This window comes from Gallus gallus, chromosome 2, assembly GCF_016699485.2.
Source record: "Gallus gallus isolate bGalGal1 chromosome 2, bGalGal1.mat.broiler.GRCg7b, whole genome shotgun sequence".
NCBI lineage: Eukaryota > Metazoa > Chordata > Aves > Galliformes > Phasianidae > Gallus > Gallus gallus.
Genome location: NC_052533.1, coordinates 26,196,509 through 26,210,387, shown reverse-complemented (window position 1 = coordinate 26,210,387; position 13,879 = coordinate 26,196,509). Strand labels below are relative to the sequence as shown.

Here is a 13,879-nt window from a genome sequence, read left to right as displayed (position 1 = left end):
TAGCCTGCAGTCCTTGCCACCATAAATCTTCCTCAGAATTTTGTAGGAGAAATAGGATGAAAATTGTGAAATCTGTCAGCAGATTCTCTAATAGCAAGAAGAAGGTTATTTATAAAATTTAAGCAGAAGCTTTTGTAAGCTTGCTGTCAGACAAAATATCTCTGAATGGCTGTACTTGATGTCACTGGGAATTGGCCATTATTAAAGGTCTGATCCGGAGCTCTTACCATTCTTCATTCATAGCATGTAAATAGTTATTTGAAAGACTGTGGAGTGGGGGGAACTGGAGGAAATTTCCCAGGATTGCTGCGAGTAGATAAGTCGACTTGCAGGCTTGTTTGAGCCATGAGGAGGCTCAGAGGTAGAATCGGTGGTCAAAAGCATTTTCCTCTCATTGTAGATAAGCAGCAACAGCAGCCTCCCTCTCTGGGCATTGCTTACTTGGAGGGGGCATTTGCTCTTGTGGCTATTTTGTACCCTCATCAAAAGCGCAATAAAAGAGACAAAATGACAAAGGACTGCTGCTCTTTCATGGAGCTACAAACTATTATATTTACTTCAGTGATATTTATCAGATAACAGTGCCCTATTGTCTAGTTCATATGACTGAAAAGTCACTGCAGGTAACAACAGGCAGCTTCAGTTTTCATAGAGGAGAATTTGGACAGTAGTGCTCAAAACTATTATTGCTGTGAGAAATTAATGGTTTATTGCCAAAACAAGACCCAAGATCTCCAGACAATCTCCTGAAAAGATTCAGCAGTAACACATTGTTACTCTTTGTCACATGAAGTACTCTTGGGTTTGTATTTTCCCAATATTATTGGCACATACTCCTTCTTACCATACGTCATGATAGAAATATTTCATCATGCAGTGTCTAGTCTGACATATCCTGCAGGAATAGAAACAAACATTGATGAAGTCATAGCCTAGGCAACGTTGATAGCAGGTATAAGAAAAGTTGGTATTTACTGGAATAATTTTTTGTTTTTCTAGAAATGAAACAATGATTTTACTACCAAATATTTAACAAATTAAAAAATAGTAGTGCAAGTATAATGTAAGGCAGATGATATTAGAGCACTTTCATTTATAAAGCAATGTAATTTCTAGGTCTGTTTGAGGTCAATAAATCTCATACTTCGGTGAAATCTTGATGATAGTAACGATGCTGGAAAGATTCTTGTATATATCCACTCATAGGAAGACTTGTTCAAATACAATCTTAGTGTTTGATTATGTCACCAACCAATGTATTAGCCTGTCATCCCCCTTGGCTTACTGGAAACAGCGCTATCAGATGAAATTTTAATTATATTAAAATATCTAGAAAATTTAAACTGCTGTTTATTGCACACATTTCTTCTGGGAGATTATAATTGTTAAATGCCAAAACTATTTCCTAAGTGAATAGTTTCCTTGTTAAATTTGATTTTTCTATTAGCCAAACTTCTGCTTTATGCTTTCACTTAACAATTACCTGCACTTAATTCAGTAATAGAAGAGCCACGCTCTTTCCACTTACTGCTAATGTCTGTAATAAATGTGGCATGGTTGTATAGGCCAAATAATTAGTTTGACACTGCATAGCTTTATAGAAGTTGAAGATATTGCCCTGTATAGTAAGTTAACCATTGATCTCAGTGACATTTACTCAATATAATTAAAGAACCGTGCATTTGTTCAAAGATGCAGGGTCGGGGTTTGCCCAAATTAGCCTGTGTGTTGAAAAAGTAGATTGTACTCTTAACGTCTACATTAAAAATAAGTGCATTACTGATGTCTGGCCAAAATAATATATTAATGGTATGTATACAGTTGTCAAAATCCCTACTTTAAATAATGGAAAAATATCCACTCTTCTAACTGTCACGATAAACCTTTCAAGTGGATACCTAAATCTGTAGAATAACAGCAGTAAAATGTATCCAGGTCCTGTCAAATAGAAGTAATATGAATAGTTATGGACAGGCTCTCTGAAAATTAAGATTCAGGAATTGATTTGGAATGCCAAGCTGTCCTTTAATTTGTGTTGTTATTAAGGTGAAATATTTAGGTCTCGAGAATGAAGAGTTTTGCTTCTTTGGTACAGTACAACTGACAGTTGATCTGAAAAAAAAAACCCAACTTGGAGTTTTTCTCCAGCAGAACTTCTCATCTGGGTCTGCTTGATGTAAATTAGATGCACTAATATGTTTCTGAAGAAAATTTATAGCAGACTGAATACATACCCCAGGGTAATGTTTAATAATCAAGAATGAATATTGGCTTTAGAAATACTCACTTCAGCTTGTACGGGAGTACGTTCTTCAATTAACAGTGTTTGTGGCCAATCAAAGAATTAGATGGAGAGGCAGTATCTAAAATGGCTATTAAACTTTTGAGGTTGATTATTAAAAGTTATTGAATTAATCAGTGAACTATATTTTAGTCCTTTGGTAAGTATGGTTTTCATTGCTAAAAATGGTGGCCTATGTCTCTCAGAGAATGAAGTGAAGTTAGTGCAATTAGTTTTGCTGATGTGCACGCATGCCAAGGATAAACATAAGACAGGATTTAGGTTTGACCTCTGTGAATTTCCACATAGTAGAACTTGTCTGAACTCTGTTTTTACCTTGGGATATCTGCTGCATATTATCTCACAAGAATCCAAAACCATAGTCCAGGCCTGCATTAGCAGATGCTCGTTTGACCTGTGGTTTTCCATAATATTTGTATGACTGTAGAAATCCTACAGTGTGTACTGTTCGCACATCATTAAAATAGTTGTATGGATTTTCAGTTTTTAGATACTTACTTTTTCTCTTTGAATCATTACATCTGGGGAAAAAAATAAGAAAAAGGAGAAGGTTTCTTTGTATAAATCCACCAATAATAATAGGATTTGACAGATTAATTGTATTAGACAATGTACAGCTGGTCGATCCCCCAGTAAGCACAACTTAATGCCATACTGAACCTATAGCAAACAGTACTAGCAGTGCTGAACCAAAGGGCAGTCAGGGATCAGGGAAATAGTTTGCTTAGTGTCTCCTGAAAAACAAACCTCCCTCCCTTTCAGTGTTTTAGCACAGTAGTGTGGCAAAAGCAATTCACTCGGGACCTCTGGATATTTTAGTAGGCACATGGATTTGGAAGAGACCATTTGCATCATCATGTTCAGCTTACTACAGTCATCATGAAGTAAAAATTTAGTTCAAAACTGTCAATAGAAAAAAAACTGTTTTATCATGAAATAAAAGGGCAGGGAGGCTTGTACATGTCACAAAACCTTTGAACTTACCTTACAACAGTCTTAAAAAACAAACAAACAAAAAGCAAACAAACAAACAAACAAAAATAACCCTGCTTCTTCAGGTATTCTTTCTTTCTATTTTTTTTTTTTTTTTTTGGAAGGAAAAATAATTTATAGTTTTATTTTGAAAATTTGCTTTCAAACCCATTTTTTCTCCAACAGTTGAACATCATTATACCATAATACTTGGGATGCAAAAATTTACATTCGTTTTTAATTCACATATCAGTAAAGCAATTACTGACAGTACAATTGAAGTACTATGTTTAAATTATTGAGCAGAGTGTAAAATAAAGCGTGATATTCTTTCATATGCTTAGAGAATGATATATTGTGTTTGGATGCAATGTTGCTGCAGCAACTGGTGATCCAAATTATTTTTACAGTCATTATGAGATACTGCATACCCTGTGTGCTGTGAAATGTGAAGAAGCATAAATATGATTCCGCTGGAAGTTTTCAATCTTGTTACTGCAAAATAACTTTTATGTTGTTTGGGGCTAGGAAATAATATAAGATTTACATAGGCTTAGGTTAGAATAATAGATAAGCAACCATGTTAAAAACAAACAAACAAACAAACAAATAATTTATCCATGAGGAGCAACAACGGAACATTGTTAAAGACTGTGTGGATGGGACAGCCCATTCTTTTTAAACCCTTGTATTCTACTACTTCCTTTAGTGTCACCTGAAGCTTTTTAAGAATGTCTTTTTTTTCTTGTCAGAAGCTTTTGTTTAGGATGTGGTTGTCCTTTCATGAAATGTTACATCCTTGTTTATTGCTACTTCACCCATAGCAAATATGATTTGTCTTTCAGCCTTCTTTCAAAAACAAAAAAAATTGGCAAAGAATGTTGGGCAGCAGTACTGTTGCAAGTGGCAAAGTATTATCCAGAATGTATTTCTAAGTATTATGTCTTTCCTTTCTAAAATGTATACTTTTGATAAAGTTATGTTTCTTATGTTCTACACAGCTACTGAAAATGGCACTGGAAGTGTTTTAATGTCAGAGTTATAGCTTTTCTCTATAGGAATAATGTAATGATACTGTGAAAATCAGTATAACAGATATGGATAACATGGTGATAAGATGGATAACATAATATTTACAGTTGTCAATTAGATTTATTTTCCTGCTATGTATTGATAAAGAAATAGTAACTTAAAGAGAATCTCAAAAGAGTCATTCAGAAAGATCAAATGTATTCATTTAAGATATAATTGATTACAAATGTTTGTTTGTTCTGTAGCTATTCTGGGCTTTGAATGTGATTTTGTGGTAGTATGCTGTAGACTTAGTAAATTATAGATGTTTGTGAAAAATTGCCAAACTAAATCCAATTCCTTTTTTGCTTCCAGCAATTACTTGTCGCAGACAAGATGGAGGACAGGCTGACATCAGCGAGTGCCTTAAGTACGCTGGCCCCTTACCATCCTTAACACAGACATGTCAGATTCCCTGCCAAGATGATTGTCAGTTTACAAACTGGTCAAAGTTTTCTTCCTGCAATGGGGACTGTGGAGGAGTTAGAACAAGAAAACGTACTCTTATTGGTAAGAGTAACAAGGAAGATAATACATATTTTAATTGTTTTGATTGAAGCGTGCATTGCTGTGAGGTTCCCTTACAACTCTTGAACATAGGGAAGTGGCTAGAGATAAGTAAGGATAACACAGGAAGGAGGCATTTCTTCTTTATGGAGTACAGATAGTGAAGTACAAAGCAGACCATTTATTGTTCTGAAAGGTAAGTCAGCATTATCTGTAGGGAGGTGAAAAATAAACTGATAACATGATCCAGAGTCCAAAGAAATAAAAACCTCTTGGCCTGCATTTTTGACAGCCCTCCATTATCTTTACACCAAAAGAGGCATAATTGTCTGTTATTTAACAAGTTTTTATGTCTTGTTTATTCTGCACTCTGATTCTGCAGCCTACCTCTTTGCACAAAGAGGTCAGGAAGGTTGAAAGAATTGCAGAATGGTTGTAGGTGGAAGGGGCTTCTGTAGGTCCCTTGTCCAGCCCTCCTGCTCAAGCAGGGCCATTTAGAATCGCCTGCCCAGGGCAACATCCGGGCAACTTCTGAGTATCACCCTCCAAGGATGGTGATTCCACAGCCTCTCTATGTAAACTGCACCAGTGCTCCACCCCCTGCACTGTACAGAAGTTCTTCCTGATGGTCAAGTTCCATCCTGTGTTCCAGTTTGTAACCATTGCATCTTGTCCTAGCCCTGAGCATCACTGAAAAGAATCTCACTCAATCCTCTTTGCATCTAATATTCAGGTATTTGTAGACATAGATAATATTCTCACTTAGCTTTATCTTCCCTAGGCTTGAACAGTTCCAGCTCTCTTAGCGTTTTCTCACTGGAGAAACACTGATGATGAAAAACAGAGTGGCAATAGACCTTTTTAGTTATTTGCACTTGATTTACATGTATTATGTAAGCTAGGAGTTTAGGGAGCAGGATTGCAATTTGTTTTGATTCTTCAGCACCCATAATTATATAAGCAAACTATATCTTGAGAGCATTGTCTAACCAGATTGAATTTTCACCAGTTTGTATTAGGTCTGCTTTTTGGGGTTTTGTTTCTTCATGCAGAACTGTAATTGGAAAAGTGAAACATTTGTTGACATTTTTCTGGATCTTCTCTCACAAAATATTGTGAAAGCCCAGATTTTACTTTTTTGTCATATATTTCAGATTGGTGAGAGAACAATAATTTATCCTTAACAAGATCAGGTAGTCTTTCTCCTTTTCTTGGCTACACCAACACTCCCCTCTTGAATGATGTTTGTTGCCATAGAATTGCTGCAGCAGTTGAATGCTTTTTAGCCTCTTGACAGAGTCGAATTCTCATTCTTAAGCTTTAGTTTACCTCTTTTTGACTTCTTAGCTGCAATCTTGAATGTTTAATTTATGATTAAGCCAGTCCTTCGCCTAGCTGAATATTTTTTCTTTAGAGTTCTTTATGTTCTCACTTCCTCTGTTGCCTTCATCCAGTAGCTGAGTTCACTGCAAGAGACATTAATCTGCTTAATTTTCTGCCTTATTTTGGCCACTATTGAGAATACTCTTTTTCAGGTCATCTTTCTTTTTATTACAGATGCTCTGTGTTATGATGCTCTGTTACTTTGTGTTTGAGGCAGTGGTGTCCCTTGAAATTTCTTGAGCTTGTGCTTAACAGCACAAAAAGTTTTTCCAATGATGTTGAATCCTTTTCCAGAAACTTTTACTTGCTCCATGTGATAGACATACTGCCACTTTGAAAAACACTTTTTCTTCAATTTTTTTTTTTTTTTTTTTTAGATCTGCTCTTTTACTTCTGCATGAAATGAAGAGAAAAAAAAAATCCTGTTCTGTTTTCAAATTATAACTGAAACTTCAAGTGTAAGATTTGGCCTGTGTCACAGCACTATTTGCCAATTAGTCTGTGTTGTCTGTGGAGAAGGAAAGCTAGCTAAGGGGGGTGCCCATTAGCAGTTTCAGAAAGAATATGATAGCATAAAAACCCTATCAGTTGCTTCATCCTGCTGTAAATCAGAAGATCTGTGAACAGTGAATAATTCATGATCTTCAAGAAGGTTCACTGTGACTGTCTTGCAACTCCAGTGAACTTTATGCCAGATTTGCTTCTGCACAAGGGGGAAAAACAGATACATATTTTCTTACTTTTAATTTTAAAAACAAAGTAAGAAATAATCAATTATCTTACCACACTATCTATACTATGAGGTGCTTCCCTGGCCTGAGTTAAGTTACCTCTTCAGACTTGCTAAAGCAGTGAAATGTGCTGTTGTGTTACATCTATTGCAATGTGCTACACAGCTGACATAAAGGCTAACTGGGTGGGCATTCATAATTATCCAAGGGAAGATGGTGGTTTCAAAGAGAGGGGTATTTTTAATAAAAAGTTGTGTTGTCAAAAGAAGAAGAAATAATTTTCTAGAAGTACCTTGTTTTTATTTTAAACAAAAGCAGAAGTAAATATAATCATTAAAGGTGCTGCAAAGTTCTCTCCAGTACTTTTGAAAAGCAAGAAAAATACTACCGAATATCAATTTATAGTATAATCTAAGTAACAGGAATCTTTACAACTGTTCTGCAAAGACTTTTACATTTACTTCATAAGGTGGAAAGGAAATAGACCAAACTTTACCACAGAGAAGATTAAAAGTAAATTTAATGGGGGCTAGGAGGTGGCTGGAAGGGTACCCTGAGTTGAACAAGGAAAATCAGATTAGAAGAAAAATATGAGTTCACAGAAGGAGCTTTTTACAGTCATAGGAATAGTGATCATTAACAAATGTATGGCAACAGGTAGTGAAATGAAAGAGTTTTCACATTTTGAAGGAAAGTACTACTGTGCCAAAGCCGTATGTTACTTCCTTTTGCAACTTTCTTCAGCTTGAGAAAGTTTTATCCAGAGAGAATTGTTTTTTAATTGAACTGCACGTTGCTTATGTAATAGAGGAAAAATCATATATTCACTTAATTACTAACTTTTTCAAAATGTACCCCCCAAGAACATTTATTCAAAGTAATCACAAGTATATGACTTTATCTTAAGGAGTGTTACCTATGTATAAAATTCAGGCATTCATTACTTAAGAAACAAAAGTCATTAAACTAAAGACATTAAACTAAACATTTTACATTATATCTAAACATAAAGACATTAAACATTAAACTAAAGAAAAAGAGTTAATCTAACTAATTTTGGGAATGCATGTTTAATTTAAAGCACTTAAATTTGCAAACTTTGGCCTGAGGTTTATCTTTTTTGGAGGATTTGTCTTAAGGATAGATAAATGAAAATTTTTGGAGATGTAAACTGATGCAAACCTTCTAAAATATTTTTTTTTTCTTCTTTCCAGGAAAAAGTAAAAAAAAAGATAAATGCAAAAATTCTCAGTTATATCCTCTGATTGAGAATCAATTTTGTCCATGTGATAAATACAGCGCTCAGCCTGTGGGAAATTGGTCAGACTGTATTTTACCAGAGGGTAAAGTGGAAGTATTGCTGGGAATGAAGGTGCAAGGAGACATTAAGGAATGTGGACAAGGCTATCGCTACCAGGCCATGGCATGCTATGATCAAAACAGTCGACTTGTGGAAACGTCGCGATGCAACAGTCATGGTATTTAAAGATCTATTTGCTTTCATCTGTTTACATATCTGCTTTATTCTATTTATATGTGTACAGGTGGAATTAGCAGATTGATATTTATTGCTTAGGCAGAATTTTATGGCAAGTTATCTTCAAACAAAGTACACATCTTGTATGTTTCTAAAAAGCCTTTTCAGCAATGGTTCATAAAACAATAAACTTTGTTTTTACTGGTTGCTACAGTGCAGTATTTAAAACTAAATGATAGAAAATTAGTAACTAGGTATTTTAAGAAATGAAGGACAAATCTTACCATTTTTCCTAATAACTGTTCTTGCAAATCTGAAGATAAAGACACTTAGGAGAGTCAGATCCTTAAAAAATAAACAGGGACAGCACAGGACTGTTTTCAAAAAGATGAAAATTATTTCCATGAATTTGAATAAACACAGAATCTTTAGATAGCTTTAATCTCCTTAAATAGCCTTATCTCTACACTCCTCAGCTCCTTAATAGATATACTTTGATCTGAGATCATCAGGACATAACATTATTTCTGTGTAATTCTGTCACGTGGAAATGCAGGTTGCTTAAAGACTTTATAGTCCTTGTATTCACATTGCTCTTGGAGGGAACACTCAACTTCCTGAAGTGGATGCATCTGTAGTGTTAGAATCAAAACTGGCACTTTCTAATTTTTAGTGAGCCAGAAATGTACTAATTTTTGTCACTGGAGTTTCTGTGTTCATCTGTTCTCCTGCTTGCAGTGCAAAAGCATATCTGAACTATTGGTTTGAAGAGCTGGGTGCCATTAAGTTGTCACTGTAAGTTTAGTTAGTATATACGTAAGTTCTAATAATGTTAAATTAAAGTATTTAAATATTTGAATTTCTTAAGGGGATCTTAATTCTATTACTCTATTAACTCTATTAATTCTATAACTCTATTAATTCCTGTTTAGAAATAGGGTATAGTAGAATCTCTTGACTGTATGAAGCTAAGCCTAGACATCTTTGAGATTAGATAGAAAAGTGAGCATTCACTTAATATCTTAATGTCTCAAAGTGAAGCTGGAAGATAATTTCATGAAGAATTTTCTCTCATGTTTATTTTTACTGTAATTTTTATTTTTATTTTTGGTGCCGTTAATGTGTACTGAAGAAAAAACAATTTTTTTAAACGTATATCCAAAATTTGAATTTGGCTTATTTTTTTTCCAGCATCTTCTTTTATGTATGTCTCATTTTGGAATTGCTGGGAAAAAAAAAAAGAAAAAAGAAAAAAAAACCTAGATCTTGAACTCTCGTGGGAAAGAAAATCTCTCTGAGTACATATCATATTCTTTAGTTAAATTCTCATCTGTTTGCTCTGTGTGTTGAGGTCTACAAGGACTTAAGCCCAGTTTTGTTCTTTAATATGCTTAAAAAGCACACCTTACACATTCTCATTCTGACTGGGACCATTTGCCTGCTTTGTGGGAGCAGAAAACAGCCATTTCTAATGACTAGCAGCTGTGTGAGCACAGATCTGCCTGTGCTTCATGGTTATCCTGAGGGAATCAGAAAGCTCTTCAGAAGATTGGTAGGGAAAGCTGAAAAAAGTGCTGTGAAACAATCTGAACTGTTCAGAAGCCACCAAAATACAATTTCTTTGTTGATTGTCTTTAACTAAATGTGACCCCATGTGAAAAAGTAGTATTCTTTCAGCATTGAGTCCAGAGCATCCTTGGTCAGTGAAAAGTGGAAAATAATGAAAGAATGGAAGTCTATGGGAATCCAGAGGGCCTGATGGTCTAATGTCAGTTATCACCCTTAAAGATTGTGGACTATCAGGTTTTGTGACAATAGCCCAGGGAAAATGTAAGGGAAATAGAAGTTGTGTGTCCAAGAGCAAATTGTAGGTCCAATGCACAGTAAGTAATGTGATGCTTATGTAACTTGCAAACAGAGGTGGAAGTTGTTCCTTTATGTAGAACATGCTTAGCTGCTTTGAAACCCTGGCAGTGCACATTCAGTAGCTGTCCACAGTGGTACAAAATGGGCAGTCATTTGAATACCTACTTTCTGTTTTGCACTAGCCTCATAAACCTGAAGAGAAGTAAAAATACATGTGAGAGTGATGGTGAGAAGTATGGCTAATTCAGACACCAAACCGCTTTCCTGTGAAATGTAGAATTTTTTCAGGATGTTACAGACTCAGGTTTTGCACTACATAACTTGAGTTCACCATGTTTCTATTTTTCAATAACCTTAATAGCAGCAAATAGCTAAAAACAGAGCTTTAAAATAATATAAGTGATAAAAATCAAAGGAGTTCCATAGCAAGAATTGGAGAGTGAAAAAGGAGGAATGAAAAATGGAAACAAAGCCTTTTCTCAACCATCTTTCTTTACCATTATATTTATGTTGACAATTTCCAGTCTAATGGATTTTATCAGTTAATGTCTTCTACACTCAGAGTGACTACAATAAGCAGAAAGAGGAAAAACTACTGACAATGTATTGCTATTTTATTTGCTATACACACGGTTACCATTTAGACGCCATTAGCACTAGTAGGCTACGGAGAGAATCTTCCCAAAATATAAAATAGCATAGCTGTATTTTCTCTTCCTTTTTTACAGTTCTCATTTTTCCCATTTTTTTTTTCTGATTGGAGATCTAAAGTCTCTTTTTGCTCTCTTTGTAAACTGGAAATGTTTTTGAGTCATTGCTGTGATTATTATGGGATGGAAAGCCAGAATCCTTTGATGTTTTGATTTTTGTTTGTTTGCTGTTGCAGTTGTTTTGTTGTTTTTTTTTCTGTGTGGGTTTTTGTCTTTTTAATTCTTTGATTTTTAATTTTTCCCTGATGCATTACGTGTTTTTGATAGTGAAGCACAAGACATCTATGTGCCTTTCCTCATCAGTTCCATTTGAAGGAAGGAGTGCCTCTATTTTATCCATGCTGTAATGTATGGGCAGGTGAAACTTGGAATTGCTGTTGACCTGCACTCTTTGTGCATCCTAAAATTATCTGACAGGTATTTCAGGTGCACAGGAAATGAAATATTTAAACTGACTTTGATGCTAAGGAATTAAACTGATGTTAAAGAATATGTCACTAAAATTACAATTTCCAGTAGCTCTTTCAGAACAACACTCTGTCATTGATAGATACTGTACGTAACCACTGTACGTATTATTTCTAAGTGTTATCTAATTTATCGTCTGCCTTCAGCATTTTTCAGATTTAGTATACTTTTGCAATTACAGAGGGTCTAGGACAGATGACGTATATGTTTCAATCTAATTTCAGTGTGTGTTCACTGCCTTTTTTGAATATCTGCTTTGTATTCATGGATTATGTTTAAATGATTTGTTTTATTTTGCTCAACATGTATAAGTTGCTGTTTTGCCAGTTAAATCTTATTTTATATCTTTCCAACATTTATGATGTTTTTCTTGTTGTTTTCATGGCCTTAGTTTATGACAGTTCTTTAGTTTGACATAATCTCTAGATTTTATTATGCTGTATTTTTTTGTCTTTAAGAACAAACATGAGTTATTTTATGCCAAATCAACAAGGGACTTCTGTGGTATCACAATGGTTATCCCACCTACTAGCAAATAAAAGTGCCTTGTGGCTTCCCATCAATCTACTTTTAGTTTTTCAAGCTCAACTTGACAGGTCTCATAACTCAAACTCACTTGGGTTATTTTTGTAAGTTCTAACCAAGTTGTATATTTCCCTGCAGAAATGATAGCACTGATTTTTTTCATTAATTTTGTAACTGGTCCAAGGAAGGATAAGGCTTGTCTGCTATGTTATCTGCTTTGTTCAGAAATCAGTTTCACTGTTAGTTCTTACAAATCTGTTATTTCTATTCAAAGTAGTACAGTATATAATCACAAATGGGATATGATTGTGCAAATCAGCTTGAATTAAGAAAGAAATCAAGATGACTACTTAAGGATTATTTTTGTGTATTGCCCAACTTTTACTTGAACTTTTGTTATCTTGTGACACTGTGAAATAATGAGATAGAATATAGAGATAATTGTTCTTCACCTGTGACAACATCCTCTAAATCTAACAAAAGGGACAAACTATCCCCACACTGATGTTTTTAATATTTCATGGAAAATGTCATGTGCTGTACTAAAAAGACATTAGAAACTCAAAGTACTGCAATGTAAATTTATGAAGCCATGAATAGTTCTGCATTGCAAGTCATGCTGTTTTGAGTGGGAAGATTCAGAAGACAGACCTGCTCTGCAATGCCAAAAAGAAAATGCACAGCGTGTTTGTTTATAATCACAGTTCAGTTGACTTCCTCAGAAAAGAAAAGGTGAACAAGAACATGAAAGTAAATACATCAGAGCTTTTTTTTACTGCTTGACACATCTCATTTCAAAAGATTAGGGAAGAAGTAATTGAGTTTCACAGAAGCTGAGGAGCTAAAGGAAGGGTGTAACATGAAGATGACCCCTATATTAGCACACTTGTAAGAGACTTTGTGCAATAATATATTTCAGTGCAGCTATGAAATCATAAGTAGGAACAGGTTTGTCAAAAACTCAGGAGTGACCATAACTCTGAGGCAAGGAAAGGTAAAATGTTAAATATTTAACTCTTGTTGCTGTTAGGTGTGAATAGTGAAGGGGCAGGGGGAAGAGTCCTTCTCAACAAGGTCCTCAGTTTTCTGTAGTTTAGAAAGTAGTTCAAAACAAATCCTGAACAGCTGAAAACAGTCTTAAGTTTCAGCTGCAGAAGGACAAGATGCTTTTTCTTATTATGTTTTTATCCAATGTTTTTTTTCCTAGTATTACATATGTCTAATAATTTGATTTTACTCTCATTTGTTTTTTCCAAATTTGAGCTACATTTATTGATACAGGAGCTAATACCATTCATCAGCCATTTAAAATATCCTGCTCTTGTTATTTTTCAGTTATATCAGTTCTGCAATGTGTGGGCAGAAGCTGACAGCTGACAGTTGACAGCAGATGTGGCATTGTCAGCTGAAATGACCTGTTGTTTAGCTGGTCTCTTCAATGGAAGATGTATACATTGTTCTTTCTTTGTTTTCTACTTTGTTTTATTGCTACTTTGGTAATTTCACTGGAGAAATTAAAAAAAAAAAAAAGTGCAGTTGATTTGATACTCATGTGTGAGGTTTTGTGGGGCTTTTTTTCTATTAGAAAAGCAGCAGTTGTTTTTCATTGCTTTCTCCTTATCATTGCTACTATACTACTGTGAATAACAACAGGTGTCTTCCAGCAGTCTGTTTTCATATATTTGTGAAAAGAATCAAAACAGTCTCTTTCTGTTTAAAGCATAACTTGGATTTTTTTGTAATGATGAAATCAGAAGCAGGCCACTGCCATGCTTATGAACAATAATGTTTATTCAACCATATTTTGTTTTCCTCCATCATAGATTACAAATCATGACCCACATAAGCTGAGAAGTGTTTGCGTTTG

The 13,879-nt window shown here is 34.7% G+C and overlaps 1 protein-coding gene across 9 annotated transcripts in view; it reads left to right on the top strand.

The window, feature by feature from the left end:
* THSD7A (thrombospondin type 1 domain containing 7A) overlaps positions 1–13,879 on the top strand; it is a 272,803-nt gene that overhangs the window by 221,272 nt on the left and 37,652 nt on the right. For all 9 annotated transcript variants that reach the window (XM_015281884.4, XM_025147356.3, XM_046938330.1 and 6 more), the window contains 2 exons: positions 4,661–4,855; positions 8,181–8,444. In XM_015281884.4, the coding sequence (XP_015137370.1) occupies positions 4,661–4,855; positions 8,181–8,444 (459 nt within the window). The remainder of the gene's footprint in view (positions 1–4,660; positions 4,856–8,180; positions 8,445–13,879) is intronic.